The sequence below is a fragment of the Corylus avellana genome, chromosome 11 (assembly GCF_965113065.1).
Source record: "Corylus avellana chromosome 11, dhCorAvel1.hap1.2, whole genome shotgun sequence".
Taxonomy (NCBI): Eukaryota; Viridiplantae; Streptophyta; class Magnoliopsida; order Fagales; family Betulaceae; genus Corylus; species Corylus avellana.
The window spans coordinates 7808720-7824762 of record NC_142500.1 but is presented as its reverse complement, the minus strand read 5'-3'; the positions used below and the strand labels follow the sequence as shown (position 1 = coordinate 7824762).

Below are 16043 nucleotides of genomic sequence, written 5' to 3'. Positions count from 1 at the left end.
TCATCATCTCCCAAGTTAAGTCCATCTACATAATTCAATATAAATCTTAGAAAAATTGAAAATCCACATTATCTTTGATATTGAAATCACCTTTACTCTAGGGAGTAAATTTTGGGATATTACATTCATCAAATGAATATGTAATGCCCAATGATCTTGTTCTTATTAGAAAATAAACGAATTTATTAATAATAAAAATGGCACACAAAATAAATTGGGTTTTAGGGCATTATCTCTAACATTCAGAACATGCTTCGCTTGTGTGAGACTGAAGACCATTTTCTAAGGCGAAGTCCTGCACACAAAAGAAAACATGTTGGTCCATGAATTTAGAATAGGAAGCACTTTGCACCATATATGGTGGAAAGTCTTGGATTGCTCACTCATGAACACTCTTATTACCATCTACAACATATAATGTGCAGAATATCAAATCAAGTTAAAAACTGCAGAATCTAATAAGCCCCTCTCTTCAAAAAATTTCAGCCAAATAAAAATCTTGCTTAGTTTAGCAGCTATGGCAAAATTTATAGCCAGGTAAAATTCAAAATCAGGAGGTATATAAACAGTGTAAACTTTGAGGAAGATGATAAGTGTGAAAGGAGATAAAAAATTGACATGAATTAAGAGATACATGCATGCACACACTCGCACCTATACAGAATCAAGTAATAAACTATATATATAACAGATTCGCTTGGGATTTTCAATAACTAAATATATAGTGCTAAGAGATAATATCTTGAGGGCTCGGGAGATGCTTACTCATACACAACTTGCAACAGAAAGTGGAAAACTGATAATTGCACTAGAGTAATTTAATTCAACACAAAAAACGTATAAACAAGAGAATCTGCCATAATTAAGTGCACTAGAGAAATTTAATTGCACATAAAACAAATTACTAAACAAGAGAATCCTTCAAACTTGTCCGATTGATCATTGATGGGAACCAAGGCATCAAAGCAATAACAGAAGATGCGGAAAAGAGCATTAATATTTCAGTGCCTCGATCCTCCGTCCTTTCATCCCCATATATATTCACTCTACTCGAAACAATTACTGTGTCCTAGAAGGGTCCAAACATAACAAATCATTGCCCTTCCACCCACAAAGCAAACGGTCTTTAGTGATGTCCCAAACTTGTAAAGGCCTGCAAGTGGTTTTTAATGACTATTAGCGAGAACAAAAGTCATTTTACTCATTAGTGACAACTACGAGCAACATCAATTTCTTAGAATATATTGTGATATTAGGGGGAACATATTAGTATTAATTGTAATTAATAAAATCAAATTAGAATTAAATATATTGATTTAATTTTATCAATCATATTATTTTGTATTATTTCAAACTCCGTGTAAATAGAGATTATTTGTATTATAAAATTATTAAAATGTAAATAAGAGCAAATATAGTTTTGAAGACTTTATCTGTTGACATAAGTCATATATTGAATCATGTAAAATTATTATATTTCTTTTATTATTTCGTTCATTTATTTTCGCTATTTATTTATAATTTTCTATTTGATTACGAATTTCTGTTGTAAAAAAAAAATAAAAAAATAAAAAGGTTGCCGTTCTCCGCCTCCGGTGACATTCCTCCAAGGCACCCATTACCAACCCAGCCCGAGCACGCCTCTTCTGGCCTTCCACGGTCCAGCCCAGCGCCATCGCGCCCCCTCTAGCCTTTCATGGGCGTTTCCCAACCGTCTTCCTTGGTTGTTTCTAGGTCTTGCACGACAGATCTACGGCCTAGCTCCACCAGTTTTCCACCGGCGTCGTCCCTCGCAAAATTCGGTTTCAAACAGCGTTTTCTCCATCATTAGACGCCGTACTCTGCCGCATCCAGCCGCACCCAACCACACTGGTCTCTTCCTCACAACATCGCGCCGATCCCTGCCTCGTCGCCAGCAGCCCTTAGCCGCCGCTCTCTGCCGGCATCCTAGCATTGTCCCCGACTTGGTCCTTACAGCCACCGTCCAGACCGCGCCGCTCATCTGCGCCGATCTCTGGCGCTCTGAGCTGTAGATCCGCTGACTCAAGTAGCAGATCGTGTTTCAGGAGCTTTCTTTCGTGGTTCATTGTGAAGATGATGTGAGTTTGGTTATAGGTTGGATTTACCCTTTGCAGATATTCCTATTCTAATTTAGGAAAGTCATGATTAGCAGCACACGTCGTGCGTGGCACGCCCACGCACGACAGTGCAAAAAAAAATTTTTTTTTTTTTTTTTTTTTTTAAAAAAATTTTTTTTGCACGCGGCGTGCATGTAGGAATGGGTAAAGATGGACAGCACGCGGCGTGCATGGCACGCCGCGTGCAAAAAAAATTTTTTTTAAAAAAAAAAAAAAAAAAAATTTTTTTTTGCACTGTCGTGCGTGGGCGTGCCACGCACGACGTGTGCTGCTAATCATGACTCGGAATGTGTTATCCTGGTATTGGTTTTTAAACTTACATGTGTTTGGTTACGGGATTAAGGTGATTCTTATCCCAGTTTAATGTAATCTGCTAACAGGATATTAAAATAAAAAAAAGGTTAAATACTTCAGATCCCCCTGAGGTTTTACAATTTTATTTTTTCCCCCTGTGGTTTCATTTTTATCACAGAAAGTCTATGTGGTTTTGATAATAGACCAAGTTAGTTATCCGTCAGTTGACTTAACGAAATTCCACGCAAACCAATCAAATGTTGACACGTGGCACCTACTTAATTTTAAAAAAAAAAAAATTAAAAAAAAAAGTATTTTCGAAAAAAAAAAACAAAAAATAAAAAAAGAAAAAAAATTGGGGGTGGCCGAGCCCACCCCCTTGGCTCCAAGGGGGTGGTTTCGGCCACCCCCTTAGCTAAAATTAAGTAGGTGCTACGTGTCAACATTTGATTGGTCCACGTGGAATTCCGTTAAGTCAACTAACGGTTAACTGACGGAGGACTAACTTGGTCTATTATCAAAATCACATGGACCTCATGTGATAAAAATAAAACCTCATGAAGGAAAAAAATAAAGTTGTGAAACCCCAGGGGGGTCTGAAGTATTTAACCCAATAAAAAAAGTAAAATAAAATAGAAAAGATCTCGGTTGAAAGGAAAAGAAAGAAAGAAAAAAAGAAAAATTCAAAAAAGGCCAAGTTGCCCATCTTTCGGCTCTTTATTGGCCCAATATCTCTGGTCTTTGTGGTATAGTTTAAAACAAAGGCTTCTTTTAACTCATCGTTAGCTCCTGGCCCATAGTTGGCCTATTTTTGTATGGCTTTTTGTGGTATTGTTTAAAACTAAGCCTATATTAGCCCATAGTTGGCTTTTATCTTGGCCCATAATTGGTCTTCCTATTGTTATTTTCAGGCGCATTTCTGATCATTGTGGCCAATCTCATCTACCGTCAAAAGAAGATAATCAGATCAATCAAACTTAAGATTTTATAATTTTCATCTTGAGTTTGAAGGGGAATGTTAGAATATATTGTGATATTATGGGGAATATATTAGCATTGATTGTAATTGATAAAATTAAATCATAATTAAAAATATGATTTGATTTTATCAATCATACCATTTTGTATTATTTCCACATCCCTATAAATATGGACTATTTATATTGTAAAATTATTAAAAAGTGAATACGAGCAACGTAGGTGATCATATATAGACCGAACCCGTAAAATTATTGTGTCTCTTTTATTATTTTGTTTCTTTATTTTCGCTATTTAGTTTTAATTTCTTTTTTCTTTTTTCTTTTTTCTGTTTTAAGGTGGTCTTTAAAAATGCAAATGATCATCTATTTGACAGGACCGGAGACCGGTGGTCAGGCATTTCACCATGGCCCCCAGGTCAGTAATGTCCACCTGCTGGAGAAACATACAGAAATTGTGGATGGACTAGGCTACTTCAGTCGGTGGTCTTCATTAATTAATTTTCATGAATAATAAAATGTTTATCATTTGTCCAAATTAATGATCATCTGAAAAAAAAAAAAAAAAAAAAAAAAAAATGTCTTAGACACGATGATTATATGTGGGATCAATCTGTTGGTTAGAATACTTTGAAATACTTAGCCACTTGAGACAGGGAGGGTTCTTCTTCCGGGAAACTTTGTGGTTGTACTGTACTAGATGTTGTTGAAAGACTTGACCATACCACTAATGGTGTTAATGCATAATGCACATGGAGAGACTGTTGTCTTGATAGTTGAAGGACTTGACCATACCACTAATGGTGTTAATGCATAATGCACATGGAGAGATTGTAGTCTTGATAGTTGAAGGACTTGACCATACCACTAATCTTTATCAACCAAAGTGATCTGATTAAGGAATGATTTAGAGAGAGAGATAGAGGGAGCGTGAATCTTGGATCTCTTATTGTGGCGGGTGGGTGCAGTACCTTAGTACGTAATACTGCTCACTGAAATCTCATATCACCATTTATTTCACACAAGATCGACGAATTATTTTCTAATTAATTTCGTACCCTTTTATATGGTTAAGGTGCATGAATGACAAGACACCATATAATTACTTGTCTGGATTCTAATTAATTAATTAATGAGTCGCTCGGTCAACTTCAAACAGGAATAACCTTCCACTCCTACTTCTCCTTGGACGGATCATACTTGCACCACTATGCATGACACATGCAACAATTCCGGTAGAGAATACGTACTTGCCAGCAGAATCGAGATAAAACCAATTTAATGAATACTTTGATCGTTAATTTGTCTTGAAAAATGAGAACAAGATTCTTTTAAGGTAAAATAAACTGGAGAATATCTAATTAATTAGTTATAGTGAAGAGATATTTTTATCTTTTCACTTTTTGAAATGACAAAAATACTCCTTCACTATAGCTAACTGGATATTCTTCAGATGATCCTAATTCTAAAAAAGGGTAGTAGCAGGTAAAAGGTCTCGCAATGTGCTTGCAGTCTTAAGCATGAATATCTTCCACATCCATATTAACTTATTATTTCTCGAAAAGTTTTTGACCTTTCCTATCTTGGATCTTAATATGTTAGATTTATTTAATTTTTTTTTTTTTGGGTATTTCAAATGATGAAATATATTTTATATCTAAAATTATAATGTGCATTTGATTGAAAGATTTACTTCTTTTACTTTTGGACCGATTAATATGTTATTTAAAGATTAGGTGGTTACAAAAAAGATTAACATGCTATTAAGGCGTCCATTAAGTTGGATTTTGTGGTTATTGTTAGGTTTTATGTTTTGGCCTTACTCAGTGTGTCTCCATTTAGAGTTGCATTTGTTTCTGTACTCTGAAACATTGTTGTTGATTTATGTGTATTGTTGTTCTCTGTTAAGTTTTGTCATGAAATTGTCATGACGAAACACTAATGAAATCAGTTTAGAGCTCTCGGTGATGTTTTGTCAGGTAAACCGTCATGACAAGGTTTTGACGGTTTTGGTCAAAAAGGTTGGACACTCTCTATTTGGTTTCGTCATGACAAAGAGGTTGGTCTCTCTCTGTTTGGTTTCGTCATGATGACGTCAATATTCCGTCATGATGAAATGGTTGAATGTTCTTGAAGATTCTATTTTGTTTCGTCAATATCTCATCAGGATTTCGTCATGACTGAAGTGGCAAGTTCCAAAGACTTATCTCTTTGTGAGAGTTCATCATGACGACGTCAAAATTCTGTCATGTCGAAGTGATACAGAAGCTCTCAGCCAATCTTCGACAGGATCTCGTCAAGAGGATGCCATGACGAACTCAGCTAGAAAGCGATGAAACCCTAGCAGTTCGTCATGACATTCCTGTTGTCATCCTAAAGAAATCTCAAATTCTCAGATCCTTATCATGTTGTCATCAGAACGTCCTGACGGAAACTCAGATAAGGATTTTTGTCATCATTTTGTTTTGACGAAATGCCCAGCAAATTAGCAATTCTATAGAATTTACTACACTGTTCATGAGAAAGTATATATAGTGATTTGTGATTCTTTCTCAAGGTTAAGGAAGATTGTGGTATTCTGCCTAGATTGGATTCTAAAGGTGTTCTTGCTTCATTTGTTTTAGTTAAATTGATTCTAGAGGTGATTCTTGCTTTGTTATGGATTTGTTCGTTTTGGGTATTTCCTTGAAGTCTTAATATGTTTTTTTGGACTTCGGTTGTGTGTTACCATCTACAAGAGTCTACCGGGAGACCGGTAAGGAGAGCCGCTGAGAAGAGATTGTCGTGCTAGGAGGCAAGTGGGTAACTTGTTGTACAAGGTCTAGGGATTTACATCGGGTTGTAAGTTTCCTTGTGTTTGTATTTTGGATCTCTTGCTTAGTGATTTCTTAGGTTTGGCTGCCCTGAAGTGATTTTTTTCCTTTGATATGTTCAAAGGGTTTTCCACTTCATCAACAAAAATCGTTGTATTGATTGTTTTGTTGTTGTGATTGGTTTGATTATTCTTTAGTTTATTGTGTTGCTTATTTATCGTGGAGGTAGAACCGTGGTAAGGGTTCTTTAAATAATGGTATCAGAGCAGGTTTGCTCTTTATTGACTCATATCCTGAGCGTGATCTATACCTCTTTTATCATGGATTCCCCTCCTCATTTAAACATTAATTTTCTTGATGAAATTTATTGCATGAATGATTTTGATGGTTCTTCTGAGTCATGTTACATTGCAAAAGAGTCATGCAACTTTGAGGAATTGGGAATCGTGAATCGTGAAAGATAGACATGAAAGTTTGTTCCTCTTGCTCTCCTTGTTGATGGAGACCCTGGAAAGTATTTATAATAAGCTTAATGTTGTCAATAATGACATTGATATTATAATGGAAAAGTTAGTTTGCATTTATTGTTAGTTTCTATTTTTAATTGGCACAATTCGTGTGAACAAAATACCTGTGCTTAACATGTTAGTTTAAAATGTGCAGTGTGCTATCTAGTAAAAGTAAGTGAAACCAAAGAATCAAAGAATGCTTCATCTGAAGCCTTGGCTGCACTACGTTCGGACGAGAAGGCTGAAGTTTATTTCCAGAGAGCTTCTTCTGAAGCCTTGTCTGCAAGGCGTCCGTACGAGAAGGTTGAAATTGATTTCCAGAGAGCTTCGTCTACAAGGCATCCAGACGAGATGGATGACCAAGAAAACCCGAGAGCCTTGGCAGCAACTTCATCTGCAAATCATCTGGACGAGATGGCTGAACAAGTAAACCTGAGACCCTCGTCTGCAGACCGTCCGGACGAGATTGCTGAACAAGTAAACCCGAGAGCCTTGTCTACAATCTCATCTATAAGCCATCTAGACGCGTCGTGCCCGAGAACTAGGGTTTAGCGTTTTTAACCTAGTTTTGTCCGGGTGAGCTTACTTCCTGTTTGGACGCCCCATGTAATTTTAGTCTTTTTGAATAGATTTTGTGTTGAATTAGACTAGGGGTTTGGAGACTATTTATATTACACTATACATATATGTATATGTATGAATTCTACTTAAGAGTTCGTGAGATTTGTACTAAGAGAGTATTTGCCATATAGTGTTAACTATCTCTTAGAGTTATAGATGTTTGATCATTGTCAGTCATAAAGCAATTGAAGTCAATCGGAGTTCCGGTGAAGGGAGATCACGTAGAAGGAACAATCCAGATGTTCTTGGTGAATTACTGCGGTAACGGATAAGTTGGTTGCTTGTCTAGTACACTTGAATGTCGAATGCATAGGTTGTGTAAGTCTTCGACATTGTGTTATTTCTCGTTATTCTTCTGATTTAGTGATTTCCTAGATTTAGCTACCTTGGAGAGGTTTTACATTTTAAAGAACTCTCTAAATGGTTTCCTCTTCGTAACCAAATCTCTGTGTTCATGATTGATTGTTTTTATTTTCGCACATAATTGTTTGAACACTCCGTTAACATTAGTTCGGGTGTGATTTGGAGTCGTATTAGTTTTTCAATTAGTATGAGAGCGGGTTCACTGTGTTTGGAATTATTTCCTAAGTGTGATCCTAGACTCCACATAAAATGTCTCATACGGTTGCACCTAATTCTTTTCCCATCTTGACAGATCAAATTATACGTTTCAGAAAATCCTTATGAGAGCATATCTCAAATCCATGGACGTTTGGCATATTGTTGAATCTGGAAATTACTTGTCCAGTTAAGGCAATTGCCAAATGGACAAAGGATGAAAAAAGTGCTTCTTCTGCAAATGACAAAGTGTTAAATTCCATCTTCACATCCATCTCCATTGAAAAATTATCAAGAATTTCTCGATGTGCGATAGCTAAAGAAGCATGGGAAACCTTGAAAATTACTCATGAAGGGACTAAAATTGTAAATGCTTCAAAACTTCAGATGTTCATTTCTAAATTTGAAGCGATTAGGATGTTAGATGAAGAGACATTTGATGAGTTTTACTCTAAGCTTAGCACCATTAGAAACTCTACTATTAATCTAGGAAAGAAAATGTTTGATGCTAAGATAGTTAAGAAAATCTTGAGGTGTCTACCTGCAAGGTTGATACCTTAGATTACTACCATACAAGAGAGCAAAGACCAAGAGACAATGAGAGTAGAGGAACATGTAGGTTCACTTAAGACGTTTGAACTCATGTTACCGAAGCCAAAAAACTCAAAAAATATTGCTCTGAAGATCAAGGCTACTAAAGGGAAATCTGGAGATCCCTCAGATGAGGTTCTGGAGATGATGAAGAAATAGGCATGTTTGTTAGGAAGTTTTGAAAATTTTTCAAACCAAAAAATGGAAATTTTAGAAGCAGGGATCCTAAAAATCCTATGAATCCTAGACATGATGTTAGAGATAACCCCCAAGACAGGAATGCTATTGATCAAAAAGATAAATTCCCTCGTGGTCGTAAGTATAGTGACCCAAATAATTAACTAAGCTTGGATAGCTTAGTTAGATGGTTAATTTGGGTTTTGAGTCACTAGGGACAGCTGAAAGGGGCATTTTGGGGATTTTAGACTTTCCGACCGAACGTACACCCCAATAGTACTGTACGTACGCTCTTGTTTTTAGTACGGATGTATGCGGGGGGACCACTGTACCTATGTCTGCAAATAGTACACAGATGTATGTAGGGGGACCACAGTACATACGCTACTTTTTGGATAACCACGAGATAATACCTGTACGTACGATGCAACCTTTGGACCATTGAGTAAATAGTACCGGACGTAACTTTTCAGAATAACTTGCAGCGCCCTCAGCTTTTTCTCACCTATAAATACCCCTACCCCTCGCTCTCTCATACCAATTTTACGCCCCCATGCTCTCTGAAACCCCTTGTGTGAGTGTCTTTGTGAGTGAGTGTGGTTTGTGGAGAAGAAGAGTGATTCCTTGGAGGTTTTGGCTTTTAGGAGGTAACCTTCTAGGCCCTGCTTGTTTCTTAAAGTTGTTACGCTCTTTTAATGCTTTCTAGACTAGTTTAGTTGTTGGTTTGAGTTTTCAGCTAGAGTGTGCCTTTTGACCTTTGTTTTAGTTGGGTTAGCATTTCTTTATGATCAACGTATTTTCTTATGCATGGAGGCCTTATTTTGAGACAGGAGGTCTTAGAAACCCGTTGAGATAGATTTAGAATCGGTTTGGGAGGATAGGAGGACGCTTGGACAAATGAGGTTCTACCTGAAACTCTCTAAGCGGACATACGGCCTCGAGTTTGGACGTACGGCCAAAAGCGTTGCAAGGAATGCCATTTTGTCCAGTCATCCGATAGCCTCTGTTTTCATGTTCTAGGTTCATTTTAGTTGGATTTAGGTCTAATAGAAGGTTTTCCACAGATTTGGAGGACCCAGGACATTTGGAGGAATGCTCAGAGACTTTATTGGACCCAGGTGAGTTTTAACTCATATAATGCTCGCCATTTATTTTCCCACAATGTACGATTATTTTTGTGTACCAAAACATGCATATTTACAACTCTTATGATATACTCCTTGTTGCAAATAAACTCTAGCTTTTTGTGAAAATGTACTACTTAACAAGATAATGACCTTGAGACTTGTAAAATACGGGTAAGATTAATTGTATCGTATGATACGGTACATCGACACGTGCGGGATAATGGCCATGAGCTTACTATACATGTTAACTTTATGGTCAAATGTGTATATGATATATGGGCCTTGGATCCAATGGTTGTTTTGTGACCGGCACAGCCTTAACAGGCGGTCACTACAGGATGGACATCATTAATAGCGTGGGCCACCAAAGGTCAGACTCGGTTGGGCAGCTGGTGTTATGGATGGTAGCGTACAATGGTCGAGAGACCGGCATTGTATTACAGATTCCTCAAGAAAGTGCAAATGCTGCTGAGAATGGGTAATATCTCGGGTAGATCATACTGTTGAACTATCACTGTTACTCATGATTATAAGCATGTACTATATCTATATTGCATCCATAGATAACTGTCATGATTAAACTGTTGCATTCTTTACCAAACGGAGTTTATCACAAATAATGGCATTGGTATTATGTGCATTAATTTTCATTAAGTCTTTGGACTTACCCCATTTGTTTTTATATTTTCCCCTCCATTATGGATAACTGCGCGGTTAGCTAGCATTGAAGATGCCTACAGACCGGACTTGGGTGATAGCTCAGGATTTTATTAGAGTTATTTTTAAGGACATGGACCCAGTGTGGTTGAAGACTATGTGGGATGACGGAGGAACCACGCGGTCAGACATGATCGAGATTCTTATCTCATCTGTTTAGTTGTTTTATTTCCAGACAATGATTATCTTTTGGATTGTAACTTGTATTTTGATGATCTATCTATGCCATGAGGATTATCTTACTCTAGTGATTTTACTTGTGATATCTAGTTATTTCTTTATGTTCCTATAGTTTAAAGTCTTCTGTAGAATTCTCTTATTTAAGAGAGGTTAAGATCCTTGAATCTTGTCCCGTGAGAGATAGGGTTGGGAGACGAACCGTGAGGTCAATTACTAGTTAATTGATTTTCCCATCAGGGTCATTACAGTAAGTGTCATGAATGTGGAGGTATTTGTCACATTCGTGCTGATTGTGGTAATTTGAGAAAGTCAAAAGGTAAGGCGTTTAATGTGACTCAAAGTGATGAGTCAGAAAATGAGGAATCTAAAGAAGAAATTGTTAATTACTTAGCCTTTACTACGACTTATCCTAATCAGTCTTATACCTCATGTGTGCAAGACGTCTCCAAAAATGAATCTGATGATGAGCATGATTTACAAACCGCTTATAATCAAATGTTTAAAGAGTATAATAAATTGAGTAAGCAAAATAAAAAGTATTTGAAGAGACTTAAAGAAGTTGAGACAGAAAATGAAAACTTAATTGCAAACATAAGTTCCTTAGAGAAAGAGTTGAAAGAGTCATAGAGTCACCTTAACAAATTCTCGAGTGTTAAACTTGATAAGATGTTACATGATCAAAAACCCTCATATGATAGGTTTGGGTTAGGTTTTGTAAAGCATCATGCTTATAAGTCTAATGTTGCTTCTACTTCAAAAATTATGTTTGTTAAACCTAAGATGAAAGAAGTAGAAACTGAACATATGTGTTTGCCTAAAGATGTGCCTAGGGATATGAATAGAAAAGTTAAGTCTCACTTAAAAATTCTACGAAAGAGAGTATCAAATTCAAAGTTCACTCCCACCTGTCATCACTGTGGGGGTCATGGGGCATACTTGCCCAAACTGTTTTCAGATTAGAGCTAGACAACCATGGTCTACACAAATTCCTCCTAGGAAAGATGAACTTGGGATCGGAAAACAATTACTGTTGTTAACTCCTCAAGTCAAACTTATTAGTGAAAAATTAGCAAATTTATCAAACTGTTTTGAATTGAAATTTTTTCCTCATATGATTGATAATGCTAGGAAAGATCAAGTTTGGGTTAAAAAGAAAGATAATCTATGCCTAGTTGTTCAAATTGCCTTAAGTGTGCTTAATTCATGTTTGTGGTATTTGGATAGTGGCTGCTATAAACATATGACAAGTGACAAGACACTGTTCAAGAAGCTTAAAGAAGGTAGAGGTGGAAACATCACCTTTAGGGATGGCAGCAAATCGAAAGTAATTGGTCAAAGGATTGTGGAAATTCCTGGTGTACTTACTCCCCAAGACGTGATATATGTGGAAGGACTCAAAGCTAATCTTCTAAGCATCAGTCAATTCTGCGACAATGACCTTCTGGTACAGTTCTCGAAGAAAGAATGCAGTATATTCGACGCCCAAGGAAAATGGTTAATTAGAGGAGATCAGACGTTTGATAACTGCTATGGCCTCTCTCCAACCCTATAGATTAAATGTCACAAAGCATCTCTGGACATTGATGAAATGTGGTATCAATGGTTGGGACATTTGAATTATCATGATATGGTTAAGATAGCTAAGAAGGAAGCTATAGCTGATTTACCCAAAATCAACCATCTAGAGAAAGGAAAGTGTGGAGTCATGGCAGGCAAAACGGGTTGGCGGGTCGACACGATTACGACCGTTATGACCCACGATACGATTAACCTATACACGAACAAGATTCATTTAGCTAAACGGGTTGGCAGGTCTGACACGATTATAACACGAAAAATAGTCGGGTAACCTGATACGACCCGTTTAACCCGTTTAAAATAACAGGGTCATATTGGGTTGACACGATCTGACATGAGATGACACAACCCGTTTTATTAGAAGGTAACATGACCCGACACGTTTGAATGAAAAATAGAAAAAATAATATAATAATAATTCCAATGCCATTGTTAATTATTAACAAATTGCCATTCAATAAAAACATTCACAAAGATTAGCAATTTTCAACTCTATACATACTAGATAGTCCATTTCCATCATAGCAATAAAGAAAAAGATAATAATAAAAAAAGCTAACAAAAACAAAATAATAAAGAAAATTGAAACAAAACATGGCATCATTAGGTTCATTACAAATTAGGTTCCCATGGACCATTACGCCCGATGTTGTCCACTTGAAGGATCCATGATCCATCCCCTGCAATCAAAGATATGAATTATGAAACACAACAAATATGCTCATTTTAAGAAATAGTAACAAATTGTGCTTCAGATGAATTTGGAATGTCACAGGAATTAACATCATTTGTCAAAACATCATCTTCTTTGCTATCCAACTTCATTTGTGTGAGTTCTATATCAAAAAATAAGAGGAATTAATGTTATTATAGTGTAGTCAAAAAATAATAAAAGTAAATGAAGAAATTAAATATGCAAATAACTAATATTACCTTGCTCTCCATATAACCAATTTCTAGTGTAAACTAATGCCTCAACAATATCAGGCTTGAGTGAGCTCCTATATTGATGAATCACATGTCCACTAATACTAAAAGTGGATTCTTAAGCAACAGTAGAAACAGGAATACTCAAAACTTCACGAGCCATAACAGCTACTTCAGGATAGCGAAAATTCATTTCCTTTCCAAAATGAAAGGATGTTAAATGTATCATTCATATCCACAAACCTAGGTTCCTCCAAATAAATTTCCAATTGATTCTTTTTTGAATTAACATCAACTCCGCCAAATGCTAAATATTCCTACATGAAAAAGAGAGAATATAAACATAAATAACTAAGTGGTTAAGAGTATATATATTATATACTAAGTTCCTAACAAGCTAAAAAATTAATGATATTATTCACCTTTTCCGAAGCTAGTGTTGCTTGACGTACTTGGGGCCGCTGAATAGCTATGGAGCTTGAACTTGAAGTTATAGAAGAAGAACTATACTCCATAAAAAGCTGCACTAATTTATCATGAACAGTCACAAACTCCACAGAATTCATAACTCCATAAATCTTCGTATAGTAATAATTTACAAGGTGAAGCTTGTAACGAGGATCTAAGATAAATGCTATGGCCAACATGTCATTGAATTCTAACCAATATTTCTCAAATTTAGAGATCATTTGAGTTGGCACTAAGCTCTTATGCTCATCTTCACTCACAAGGTCTTGCTTCAAGGTCCCGTAAATCATGGCAATTACGGAAAAATATAAGTTGGCAGTGGAATACTTGGTACCAGAAAAAGCACATATAGCTTGGTAAAAGCAAGTTAAGAAACTACTGATATTATCCACCTTTTCCCACACAAGTGCAGTGGGACAATACTTATAGTTTGAATCAGTTATCTCCAAATAACTAAAAGCACGTTGATAATGAATAACACTCTCAAGCATAAGATAAGTAGGATTCCATTTGGTTGGCACATCTAGTTTTAACCCCTTATGACTATCCAATGACATTTGATTCACAGCCTGAAGAAAATTTTGTTTTCGTACTTGTGATTCACGCTATCTCGAACATTTTGGACAGCATCATTAATCTCTTTCAATCCATCTTGCATTATCAAATTAAGAATATGGGCACAACAACTCAGATGAAAGAACTCACCTTCACAAAGAAAGGCTTTCTTAATGTTCAATGTTTATTTTAATAACTCAACACAACGATCATTGGAAGAAGCATTATCCAATGTTATAGTAAAAATCTTGTTCTCAATCCCCCACTCTTGTAGCAAATTATATATCTTTTCAGACAAAGATATACCATTATGTGGTGGGGGCATAAATGAAAAGTTTAACACCCTTTTAGTTAATACCCAATCTTTGTTAATAAAATGTGCAGTAAGGCACATATACCCATCAGTTGTCAAAGAAGTCCACAAATCAGATGTTAAACAAATCCTCCAGGGACAAACATTCAACATAGATTTAACCCTTTGTTTCTCCCTCAGATGCATCTTGACCAAATCAGCCTTAGCAGTATTTCTAGAGATAAATGATACATCACCACGCAAGTACTGATGTGTTTCTCTTACACCATCGTATTCAACATATGAAAAAGGCAAATCATGCGTAATAACTAAAACAACCAACAATTCTCTATATCTTTTAGGTCAAATTTAGAGTCACTTATGCTCTTCTAGCTAAGAGCATTTTCCAACCATCATGAGTGTTTCTCCCCCCACAAACTTTATTATGCCGCATTAAATTTTCAGTTCCATATGAACTTCGAGCCTTATATTTATTACCACACGTCTTGCATTTTTTCCATACCTTCGGGTCCTTTGGATCGATATTAGGAACGGTATCATAATATTGCCAAACAATTGAGGTCATCCTATGCCTCTTTCCCTTTTTCTTATTCTCCATAGAAATAGAGTCATCTCCTTGTGAATTTAATTCAACCACATCATCGTCAATTTCGAATGACTCGAATGCATCTTCAAGTACTTCATTATTCATCTACACACATATTCATTAGTTAAAGAATATGCTATCAACTAGTTTAATAAGATTCAATGATTAAATAACAATTACTTGTCAAAAATCTAGTGCATGTTCGAAGAAAATTACAAAGGTACCATATAGCCGAATAGATTTGGATGAATTATTGTTCGGTAATGAAAACAATATGGAAATTTAAATAATCTTTTCACCAGGGGATCTCAATTCTCAACTACAAATATGAATAAGAGAAAATACTAATCAACTAAAAATACCCATCTCAATTTTCAGATGGGTTCCAATATATTAGGAATGGCTGGTGGTGCCCCCCCATGGAGGAGAGGTCCCGATATCCAATCTCATAGGGTATAGGTTTTGGTCTAAGATACTTTTCTAGTTAACATATATAAATGAAATGAGTATGAATTTGAAACAAATTTCAAATTTCAGTAAACAAAAATAAATGAGTTTGAATTTTAAAAAAGAAAACACAAAAATAGTTCAAAATTACCATAACACACAGATTCAACTTTAAGGGGGGGAAAAAAATCAAAAGGTTCATTCATGATAAATGATAATGGTGCTTAGGCAATAGAGAATGAAAAATACTACAAAAAATAAAAAAACAGAATCAGAGCAAGAGACTGAGAGACTGAGAGACATACTGTGATGCCAAAGACAGAGAGTGTAGAGAGAGAGAGGGGGCCAAGCGTGACTGCTAGAGGGAGAAAGAGAGGCTTTACTGCCTTACGCATCTGCATTTTCTTAAGTTTTAATTTTGTTTTTATTTCCCTTTTAATTTTAACTTCTTTTTGTTATTTTGTTTT

At 36.0% G+C, this 16043-nt stretch overlaps 1 protein-coding gene across 1 annotated transcript; it reads right to left on the bottom strand.

The window, feature by feature from the left end:
• Positions 1-12892: 12892 nt before the first annotated feature.
• LOC148583053 (zinc finger BED domain-containing protein RICESLEEPER 2-like) lies at positions 12893-15234 on the bottom strand. Its single transcript, XM_088511519.1, has 6 exons — positions 15046-15234; positions 13630-14244; positions 13451-13524; positions 13214-13311; positions 13054-13116; positions 12893-12960 (listed from the first exon to the last, which is right to left on the bottom strand). Exons 1-6 carry the CDS (start codon positions 15232-15234, stop codon positions 12893-12895), a joined length of 1107 nt encoding a protein of 368 aa, XP_088367645.1.
• Positions 15235-16043: the final 809 nt, after the last annotated feature.

Coding starts and splice junctions, on each gene's coding strand:
- LOC148583053 (XM_088511519.1), bottom strand. CDS start 15,234: ATGAATAATGAAGTACTTGAAGATGCATTCGAGTCATTCGAAATTGAC. Junction 14,245..15,045: donor TCGATCCAAAGGACCCGAAG/GTATGGAAAAAA, acceptor AATTTTCTTCAG/GCTGTGAATCAAATGTCATT. Junction 13,525..13,629: donor CAACACTAGCTTCGGAAAAG/GTGAATAATATC, acceptor TTTTTCATGTAG/GAATATTTAGCATTTGGCGG.